Below are 10282 nucleotides of genomic sequence, written 5' to 3' on the forward strand. Positions count from 1 at the left end.
CAGCAAAGGAATGGCTCAGGTCTCCATCAAAATACCAGCGAACTGCTACACACTTAGATATGTGGAGTCAAGAGAAAGCATTTGGAGAAAGAATACCTCTTTCATGTTTCCCTGATTTAACCGACTCTTTTTTTTTTTTTAAATATATTTTATTGATTTTTTACAGAGAGGAAGGGAGAGAGATAGATAGTCAGAAACATCGATGAGAGAGAAACATCGATCAGCTGCCTCCTGCACATCTCCCACTGGGGATATGCCTGCAACCAAGGTACATGCCCTTGACCGGAATCGAACCTGGACCCTTCAGTCCACAGGCCGACGCTCCATCCACTGAGCCAAACCGGTTTCGGCTTAACCGACTCTTTCAGTGAACTGACCGATTAATTACCAATTCCAATCACTTTGGCGAAAAACGCACCTACTTGGTAAAATAAAAGGCGGGATCAGTCCCTCCGGATCTAAAACATTGTGGATTACGTGAAATCGACTTAGTCCAGCAGCCTGGCCCTCCCAAGGCTAAGCGGCTGCTGTTTTTAAGGTCAATCCAACACTTGTCTTCATCATGCATTTAGAAGGTTACCAGTCCAGTGTGCCTGTCTCTGTCAACTGCTCAGAAAGGCTCCGTCTTCTGAAAGCACAGCATTCTCCAAAGAAGACTGCCCAAACCCTACAACTTCTATAAAGTAGAATCTTTAAATATTAATAATTCAACAGCCAGAGGAGGGAGGTCCGAGTAGCATTAGACAGGCTGTGACTCATGAGGTACTCCGCCAGAGCTGAGTGGTTAGATACCTTGGCGTTTGCCTTCGCAGAAGTGCGCTTGCCTGGAAACGGTTCCACAAAATGGCCAATGCCACCGTCACTCAGACCAGAAGAACCGTGTCTGGGCTTTCTCTCTCTTGCAGTAAAGGTGCTAGACCAACACCCAGAATCTGCCTTAAAGTATTCGTGGAGCCACAGGATATGGCCGAGACAACACTGAGATGCCAATCTATAAACATTGCGAAACAACTTCCTTTCGTACCTCTTGCATATGTTTGCTTCCCTTCCCCCAGGGCCCTGACCACTTCAAGACCACGGTCTAAGCTCCAGTTCTGGCTTGAACAAATTGGACTGGCTTCGAGGTAGATTCCTGTAGTCAGGCCCACTGAAAGGACCAGGATGCTTCCCGGGAGGACCACAGCCAGCAGTCTGTTCCGTGCCGCTGCAGAATGGATGGGGCAGCTTTCCCAAGTGCCATGGGCTAGTCAACCCCATCTCTGAGGACATGAAAAGGTCCCTTTAAAGACAGCCACCAATCCAGCAGTATATCTGGTGGACACCTTTATAAAAGCTTGAATAAAACAATTGAAAGTGATCAGACTGGATGTCTTTCTGTTTAAGAAAAATATATTTTATTGACTTCAGAGAGGAAGGGACAGGGAGAGAAAGACAGAAGCATCAATGGTGAGAGAGAACCATTGATCGGATGCCTCCTGCACGCCCCATACCGGGGATCAGGGAATCGAACCCTGACCTCCTGGCTCATAGGTCGATGCTCAACAATGAGCTATCCCAGCCGGGCATGGCTGTCTTTCTAAGCTGGTTTCTTTTTCCTCAGCTCAGCCAGGCTGCCAGAAACTTCCATTTCCAGCCCATATCCACGGTCCAGAAAAGGGCAGAAGCAACCAGAGTCCTCCAGCCAAACTAAACTGAGCTACATTCTAGTCTCCCCGGTGTTTCTCGATTTATGTCAGGGGATTCGTGGCAGGAATCTCCACTAGTTACTAGAAAAGATGTAACTAGTCCGACAAACCCAGGTGCTTATGGATTCTGCTTGGCGCTGGCTGCTTAAAAACTCAGCGGTAAAACCCCGTTATTCACAGAAGTTAAAATGGCACAGCGGTGCCCTGGCCCAGGGCTTTCTATTTTGACTTTTATTTTTCTATTTTGACTCACTCTGAATTTGCTCAACGTTGACCTTTTCCATTTAAAGATCTCTCTGTCGACACTTCCTGTTCGGTGTAAATCCTAAAACGGCCAGGGTCACACGGTCTCTCTCTGACCCCAGCAGCACAAATGACCAGCCCAAGAATATGTAAGCTTGTCAGGGCTCTGCAAATTCCCCACGATCGGATCGTAAAGCTGTGGCCATGCTAGGGAATTCCCCCGGGAGGGAGAGCAGAATCATGCTGGCATGGCCACCATCATCCCCAGGCCCCTTGGGTGTCCACAGCTGTGAGAAGTGAGGCCAGCCCCAGGACCCGCTGATAATGGCCCCTAAACACTTCCAGGCCCCCGACCCTGAGGCCACCAATTGATGTGTTTCTCCCACATCATGTTTTCTCTCTATCTCTGTCTCTCTATCTCCCCCTCTCCCTTCCACTCTCTCTAAGAAAATCAACGGAAAAAATATACATCCTCAGGGGAGGGTTAACAAGCCTTATTAAGTTCCAAGGACAGCAGGAAGGCCCCTGGGGGTGAAGGACAGCGAGGGGCAGGAAGGCTGGCAGAGACAGGGTCATAGGCGCAGGCAGGGACCATGGGGTCCCGGTGGCCCCATAGGCTGCGGAAGAAGCCGCCCGAGGGTGACAAGCAGGGAGTGAGCAGGTCTAGCTGCTGGAAGAATGGACACAGATGGAAAGAGGGACTCCAGCCAGGGGACTGGATGGCAGCTTGGACGAGGCTGGTCCCCAGGGCCACTGTGGCTCGTGAGCCGCAGTTTGCCGACCACTGCTCTGGAGAGAGGGCTACGGGGACTCTAGAAGAAGCATGGTGAGTCCGGAGTTTGTAAATATTCACTAACTATTGCTGTGTGGATGCAGGTGCCTGCACACACACACACACACACACACACACACACACACACACACTATCCTCCCTAGACCCACAGTGCAGGGTAGTGGCCCAGACTCTCTCTGGACCTCGACTCTTCACCTGTAAAATGGGGCAGTAATGGAGGCGCCCTGTTGTGAGGATTGAATGAGTTTCTATAGGTAGACCATTTTAGAAAGAGCGCCTGCCACAATAGGGTATCTGTTCCCAACGTGGCTTAACCAATTACCTCCAATTTAGTGGCTCAATGAAAACAATGTTCATTGATGCTCCTACAGTTCTGGAGGCCAAAAGTTCCATATCCCTTTCCCTGGGTTCATGTGAGAGTCTCCGCGAGGCTGGTTCCTTCTGACGCATCCAGTCCTTGACTTTTCCAGCTTCTAGAGGCTACAGCTTTCCTTGGCTCCTGGCCGCGTCATTCCAGCCTCTGCTTCCGTCGTCACAGCCCCTTCTCTTGTGACCTTCTTGCCTCCCTCTTATAAGGACCCTTGTGGTTCTATTTAGGGCCTGCCGGGATAATGCAGAACAATCTCCGCATCTCCAAACCCTTCATTGAATTACATCTGCCCAGCCCCTATGGCCATAGAAGCTAATGCTCACGGGTTCTGGAGATTAGCACATACATAGCATTGGGAGCTGTTATTCAACCCATCACACATGGCAGCAATAAATAGAGGTTTGTTGCTATTATTGTCATGATCATCATCATTCTTCCCTCAGCTGCCCCAAACCATAGCCCCAGCCTCTGGGAGAGGAAGGAAAATGGGGAGACCCCTTTCTATCTCTCAGAATCCCCCTGAGACCAGGCTTGGAGCCCAGTTCTGGGCTGGGAGTGGTGAGAGGACTGGGAGCAGAAAGCAGACGAGGCAGGAATGTGCTGACAGGCCTCATGTGGGGTTGGGCAGGGGGTCCTTGCACAGCTAAGGCTTCCTGATGGCGCTGTATTGGATGAGCTCCTCCTGGCTCCTGCTGGGAGGGGGAGTGATGAGGTCCTGTGTGTTGATGTAGATTGAGTCCTGATCTGAGGTGTCCAGAGACAGAGCTGCATAGCAAATGTCCGTGTCCAGAAAGGGGGCCTGTAACAAAGGCGCATGCAGGTCAGGGAGGCTGGTGGGGGGAGGGGTGGGGTGCTGTGCTCATGGATGAGGCGCCTCCCTGAGGCTGGGGGACACGCCCCTCAGGAACTCTGAAGGCCACTCCCATGCAGGGCACCCTGAGCTCCAGCCACAGCAGGTGACTCTCCCTCAACTCCGTGCCAGGGCAGCACGTTCTGCGTGTGCTCCCAGGTCACTGGGCCTGGCTGGGTCTCCACTGACTGGCTCCCAGTCCCCCATGTGGAGACCTGATATGGACACACTTCCGAAGGCCAAGCGCCTGGGGAGCTCAGCAGGCAAGTCTTTCAATGGCTGCGATTGTGCCCGGCACCCACCCTCCTCTGTGCCCACAGGGGCGGGAGAAAGTCCATCCTCAAAGCAGGGACGATGAATCCAAGGCCCACAGCAGCCCCAACAAGTACCCACCATGGTGATGTACTCCACTTCCCCCTGGTCGTTCTGGGCAGAGGAGGAGGGCTGCGTGGGGGCCCTCTTCCTGGGGGAGCTGGGCGAGGCTTCTGTCTGCTTCAGGTTCACAGGTTGGCAGCAGACATTGTCCTCCGGGGGCTGGAGCACCTGGGAGAGGAAGCCCAGGTTCCTCTTCCGCAGAAGGACGCCAGCCCCTCTGCTGCCCTGCCCCCTCCCCCCAGCTTCCTATGCAGGCCCCACGTCTCTGTCTCCTTCACCTTTCCCCTTCCAGCCCTCCCCTCAACTGGCTGTTTCCAGCACCCCCTCCATCCACCCTGGCCTTGCAGACCCCTTCAGACACTTGGGCACATGGTCTGCCTGATACCTTTGGACCTCGGGGCCCCTGGGAGACGGAAAATGAGGGAAAGTGCTGGTCTGACCTCAGGGACTCTCTTACCTGCTCTGGGGATATCCCAGCAGCTAAAAGACAAAAACAGTCAGATTTTTAGTTTCAAAATCTAGATACTGAGGAGCACAGAAAGTACTTATAACATTGGCCACGGACAATGCACTTGGGAGAAAATGTGATGAACAGAGCCAGGCTCCCTCCTCCCAGACTACAAGATCCCCCAGGCTCGGGGGGAAGGAGGGGCCGGAGAGGACCCATGAGAGAGCGCAGGTCCCAGTGGGCTCTGAGAATGGGCGGTGCCATTATGTGAGGATGTGGAAGTGGAGCCAGACAGGAGGAGGGTTTGTTCGGGGCCAAATCCCCTGTTAGATGAGGCTGGCTTATGAGTGAATGGCTGGGGCGGAAGAGGAGCCAGAGTAGGAATCTCAACCAACCTTTATAATAAAACCCAGAGGATTCTATGTGTGACGCATATGCAAGCGCATGTGTGTGTGTGTGCATATGTATAATCTCTATGTGCACATGTGTTAACTGTGTGTTCATGTGTGCGCATGCACTGTGTTATATGTGTTCGTGCATGTGTGTACACATTCTTGCGTGTGTGTGTTTCTCCCTACCTCTGTGTCAGCTCAGTACCTCCTTGGCAACCATATGAATTTCACTGAAGTGTCTGGGTTCCCAAAATGGGCCTACGGTCATGGCCGCTTCTGCCACCAAGAGTCAAGCCGGGAAACAGAGAAGGAAGTGGTGGGTCAGAGAGACAAGAAGGGCAAAGAGGGGTGTGCAAAGCAGACAGCTAATGTCAGCACCACCTGGGCTCAGCTACCAGCGGCCTTTGGGAAAACACCCCTTCCAAACCCCATGGGCAATCCCTTGGACCGATGGCTCCTGGGTGACCATACTAGCCATTGCCCACACACTCCCCAGCCCAGCCCAGCCCAGCCCAGCCCAGCCAGGTCCTCTCACCTTTCCTCTGTCGCTTCACCATTCTCCACACCAACAGTGAGGCTGCCACCAGGAGAAGCAGCAACAGAGTAAAGAGGAGGGGCAGGAGGATGAAGAGCTTCGGGGAGTCGCCACTGGAACCACAGAAGACACCCGTGAGCCCTGGCTCACCTCCTGCCTCTGGGCCTTATCCCATCCACCCGGTAGCAGACAGTCACACACCTTTTGGCTTGCAGTTTCCAGCCTGGGAACCCCACTCCTGGGTGCCCTCAAAAATGGCTGTTGTTTTTAAAGGAGAGGAGGGCTCCACAAGGGAGTTTCAATGGGTCTAGAAGCCTAAGAGAAGTTGTATGACAACAGGCACCAGCAAGGTCTCCCTGCGTCCTCACTGGTCCTCTGACGTGGCTGCATAGTGTCCCCCAGCCCACAATTCATGTCACTCAGAACCTGGGAAGATGACCTATTTGGAAATAGGATCTTTGCAGATGTGATCAAGATGATGTCGTACTGCATTAGGGTGGGCCTAACCCAATGACTAGTATCCTTATAAAAGGAAAATTGGGGCAACAGGGACACGGTCACGGAGACCATGTGACAACAGGGGCAGAGACTGGAGAGATTCAGCCACAGGCCAAGGAACGCCAAGGATTGCCGGCCAAGAGAGAGGCATGGGACAGGTTCTACCTTTGAGCCCCAAGGAGCCAGCCCTGTCGACACCTTGATTTCAGATCATGGACCTCCTGGGCTGTGGGAGAATAAACTTGTCTTGTGTTAAGCCACCAGTTTGTGCTGTTTCATTATGGCAGGCACAGGAAACTCATGCATCTTCCTGTTGTTCATCATCAACACAGCACAGCTTTTAACCAGAGTCCCAGCGCCTCCCTCCTGTGCTCAAAATCCCAGAACAGCCCCATTTCATTCCAAGAAAATGGCCAAGCTCTTTCCTCATTTCTTACTCTTCTCACCCTTGCTTCCTCTTCTGGGAGGAAATGCCTGGGGTTCTTATAATAAGAAGAAGAGACTGGGACACAGACACACACAAAGGGGAAACCATGGGAAGACACAGGGAGAAGATGGCTGTCTACAAGCCAAGGACCGAGGCCTTGGGAGGAACCAACCCTACCGACACCCTGACTGAGACTTCTGGCCTCCAGAACTTGAGGCCTCAATGGCTCATGATAGGATGTCAGGCGCCCGGAATGCAACTGTTTGTTTAAGCTGACGCTGCTTTGTGATGGCAGTCTGAGCTGATGACTATAAGGATTATCTCTTACTCGTCACTACTTACAGAAACTTATAAAATAATTTCATCAATTAACTTAATTAACTCTATTTGGTACGTTAATTATCTCTTGATTGTAAGTGCTTGGAGGGCAGACAGACAGCTTGATTGTTCTGTTCACCTCCCATCCCCTGTGTTCCCTAAATTGGTGCTGGATATGAGGGGGGCTCAATAGCTACTTGTTGAATCAATGAGTGAGTTATCCATAATGTGAGCAAACGCCCTAACTGGTACGTACATCTGGCTTTGACTCATAAAATGAGAAACTCCTTGCTGTTACTTGTTAAAAGCAGTCCGGTAGAAAGAAACTCCCCAAAGAGAGGTCTAATGGGTGAGGGGACTAAGGAGTCCCTGGTGTGGAAAGAAGGAGGATGGGAATGTGCGTGGTCGTCGGCAGGGTCAACGTACAAACAGAATAACACACAGGAAAGTCCTCTGTGAGCTGCCAGGGGCTCTAGAGACACGAGGGCCTATCAGGATCACTGCTGTTGCCTTAATGTAACTGGGGAAAGAGGGCTTCCCCAAGCCCTTCCTGTTCTCCCAGAATTTGGACCAGGGGGCACTGTGGCCCCATGACCCCGTGACCACACACCCTGGCCATGCCTTCTGCCATGACTGCCGGCTCCTCCATCTCCCGCACTCTGAGCTCCGCATGGGACGCTCTATATCTGTGTGACCTCAGCTCAACACAGTGCCGGCCAAGCAGATTGTAACTCAGTGGAAGGGCCCCTGGCATCCTGGCTGGGACGTGGGACTACAAAGGGTCCCCGCACTGGAGAAGTTTGGGACCAGTGGGCCACAGGGAACAGCAGCATCCAAGCTGACCTACCTGCCATCGGAGTGGTGGTTGGTCACATTCAGGAAGCCTGTGGTGTCTTCTGGGGTGTCTGGTACTGTGAACGCGTTGGCAGTGGAGGTGATGGCAGAGGTGGGGGTCAACACTGTAGTTGGTGCTTGTCATACAGAACAGATTACATTCCACTCTCCTGCTCACATTCCTCCCCCATCTTACTTATCCAGCAAGGACCAGAGCAGAATGGGGACGTGCCAGGTAACTAACACACCCAAGAGCTATGACTTCTAAGGTCAGGGCCAGCCCTGAGCAAAATCATGATGTTCAGGAAGAGCCTTTCCTTTGGACAAGTTTTTAAGTTTCTGTGATGGGGCAGTTCCTGCTCAGGGTCATTCTCGAGGTCCCATGAGACAAGGAACGTGCTGCACTTGGCAGCTACCTCAGGCCTCCCAGGTCCCGGTGTGGTGGGGACGCTATGAGTGTGTCCCCTCCCGGCCATCCGTGCCCTGTGAGCTGGTGCTGGCTGTCCAAGGGTCGGCAAAGCAGGGCCCAACAGACACACCTGTTCACACCCAGATGCTCCCAGGAGTGTCTATTCCAGAAGGTCTTAGGAAGAGAACGTCTCTAAGCCCAGATGCACCCATGGCTCATGGTGGGATGTCAGGCGCCCAGAATGCAACTGTTTGGCTGTGGAAGCCTTTCCAGACCTCGGGGGTGACCCACAGCCCCAACTGTGCTGGGCTCCTTCCCCCTGAGACCAGATATGGAACAAGGGGTGGGAACAGCAGCTATGAGCCCCGGCCCCAACCTTCAGGAAGAGCAGGGACACCAGGGCACCAGAGGTGCCAGGGAAGCCTTGGTAGGAATGGAATCTCTGGGATTCACGGTAGAAGGTTCCTTCAGCCCATGAGTTAAAACTGGGGCCATCACCGTGGTCTCTATGGGCAATAGACTCGGACGATGAGCTGTGCAGAGAAAAAATGTGCCCAGAAAGGCTTTATCCCATCTTGAGCCCCTAGAGCATCTAAGAAGCCCTGCACCTCCCAACCTAAGTGAGCAGCCAGGGTTTCATGAAATCTCAGACCAACCCCCTCTGAGGCAGTTCATCTGAGTGAGTTCAGTCACTGGACAGGGACCTCAAGGACCAGGGCAGAGCAGGCCCTGAAAGGACACAGCCACACATGCACGTCCTCTTACCTGGGTCAATGGTCACTTTAACAGGGACCCCATGGTCAGATCCAGTTCTCTCAATCCCACACCAGTAAGTGTCTGTGTCTTCTCGCCTGAGCTCCTTCATGGTCACAGTGAACGTGTGGTTTGTCTGATAGTCCCGGATGGACACACGCTCCTTCACCCCAAACGCTGATCCATTGGTTTGAACAAGGATCTCGCAGCTTCCTAAAACAGGCCCTCGACACCACCACTTCAGGTAGGCCTCCCATCGTGGGCCATAGCGACACTGCACGGTCAAGACTCCCCGCTCCAGACCTCTCACTGCTTCTGGACCCGTGATGGGAACTGATGAGCCTGGAAAATACAAATCCATGTACCTGTCACCTTACTCCCACGTCCCCACCCCAAGACCAGGGCCACCGCCGCCTGCACTGTGAGCAGCTCCAACAGTCCAAGGCCTGAGGAGTGGGACAGAGTCAAGGAAGGAATTCACCTTCCACAGCACAGACCTTTGTCCTTCCAAGTTCCACTGGCTCAGAGCCACCTCCAAAACCACCTAACGGCACCACTGCAGAGCTCAAGGAAACAAAAGCACTGACTCTGAGCAATAATTATCTCCTATAATTCGCTCCCTCCCGCTCCCTGTGGCCCATAAATCTTTGTCCTTTTGCAGCATCTCAGTGTTAAACTGGTCTCAGGGGGAGGAAGTACCAGCGGACCCATGGCCACAGGAGTGAGTGCTCCTGACCTGTGCTGATGGCCTCAGGAGGTCCAGCTGCTGCACCAGGTACATGCCCTTAACCGGAATCGAACCCGGGACCTTTCAGTCCGCAGGCCGATGCTCTATCCACTGAGCCAAACCGGTTTCAGCAAATCTTTGTCCTTTTGCAGCATCTCTGTGTTGAACTGGTCTCAGGGGGAGGAAGTACCAGCGGACCCACTGCCACAGGAGTGATTGCTCCTGACCTGTGCTGCTGGCCTCAGGAGGTCCAGATGCTATGAACGTTCATATACTCTTTTTTGCTTGGATATGTGTTTTCTTTTTTTTTTTTCTTTTTGGTTTGCCTAAGGCAGTCATAGTTTATTATTGTCCCAAACAATAAATTTTCATAGAACCCCACTTCATTCTCAGAAGTGTTCCAGAGAGGATAATACATTGTATGCCCCTTTTCCGCCAACATGAATGGAATCAGGGAGGAGCCTTCCCATAGACAGGCCTACTTCCCTTTTCATATGGTTGCTTTGCTCAGAAAAATTTCCAATGCTTCTGTCTGTAAGACTCTTGGCCTGGGGTCATGAACTGACTTCATTTCTCCAGCAATATTTCTCCCAGACTCTTAGCATATTATTTTTCAAACTTTTAT

General features: G+C 52.5%; 2 protein-coding genes across 3 annotated transcripts in view; both read right to left on the bottom strand.

The window, feature by feature from the left end:
• Positions 1-1919: 1919 nt before the first annotated feature.
• LOC102774150 (CMRF35-like molecule 1) overlaps positions 1920-10282 on the bottom strand; it is a 32637-nt gene continuing 24274 nt past the window's right edge. The window contains exon 8 of the mRNA XM_015570720.1: positions 1920-2643. The gene's annotated coding sequence lies outside the window, so the exon portion shown is untranslated. The remainder of the gene's footprint in view (positions 2644-10282) is intronic.
• The window catches only part of LOC102768679 (CMRF35-like molecule 1), a 10476-nt gene continuing 2878 nt past the window's right edge, over positions 2685-10282 (bottom strand). Inside the window, exons 2-7 of one of the 2 annotated variants that reach the window (XM_015570713.1) lie at positions 8943-9272; positions 7782-7905; positions 5692-5804; positions 4774-4796; positions 4335-4484; positions 2685-3890 (exon numbers count right to left, since the gene is read on the bottom strand). In XM_015570713.1, the coding sequence (XP_015426199.1) occupies positions 3735-3890; positions 4335-4484; positions 4774-4796; positions 5692-5804; positions 7782-7905; positions 8943-9272 (896 nt within the window). In that variant the 3' untranslated portion in view covers positions 2685-3734. Of the gene's footprint in view, positions 3891-4334; positions 4485-4509; positions 4797-5691; positions 5805-7781; positions 7906-8942; positions 9273-10282 lie in introns of those variants that run through there. The other variant, XM_015570717.1, reaches the window with a different exon arrangement.

Source organism: Myotis davidii, unplaced genomic scaffold (genome assembly GCF_000327345.1).
Source record: "Myotis davidii unplaced genomic scaffold, ASM32734v1 scaffold172, whole genome shotgun sequence".
NCBI lineage: Eukaryota > Metazoa > Chordata > Mammalia > Chiroptera > Vespertilionidae > Myotis > Myotis davidii.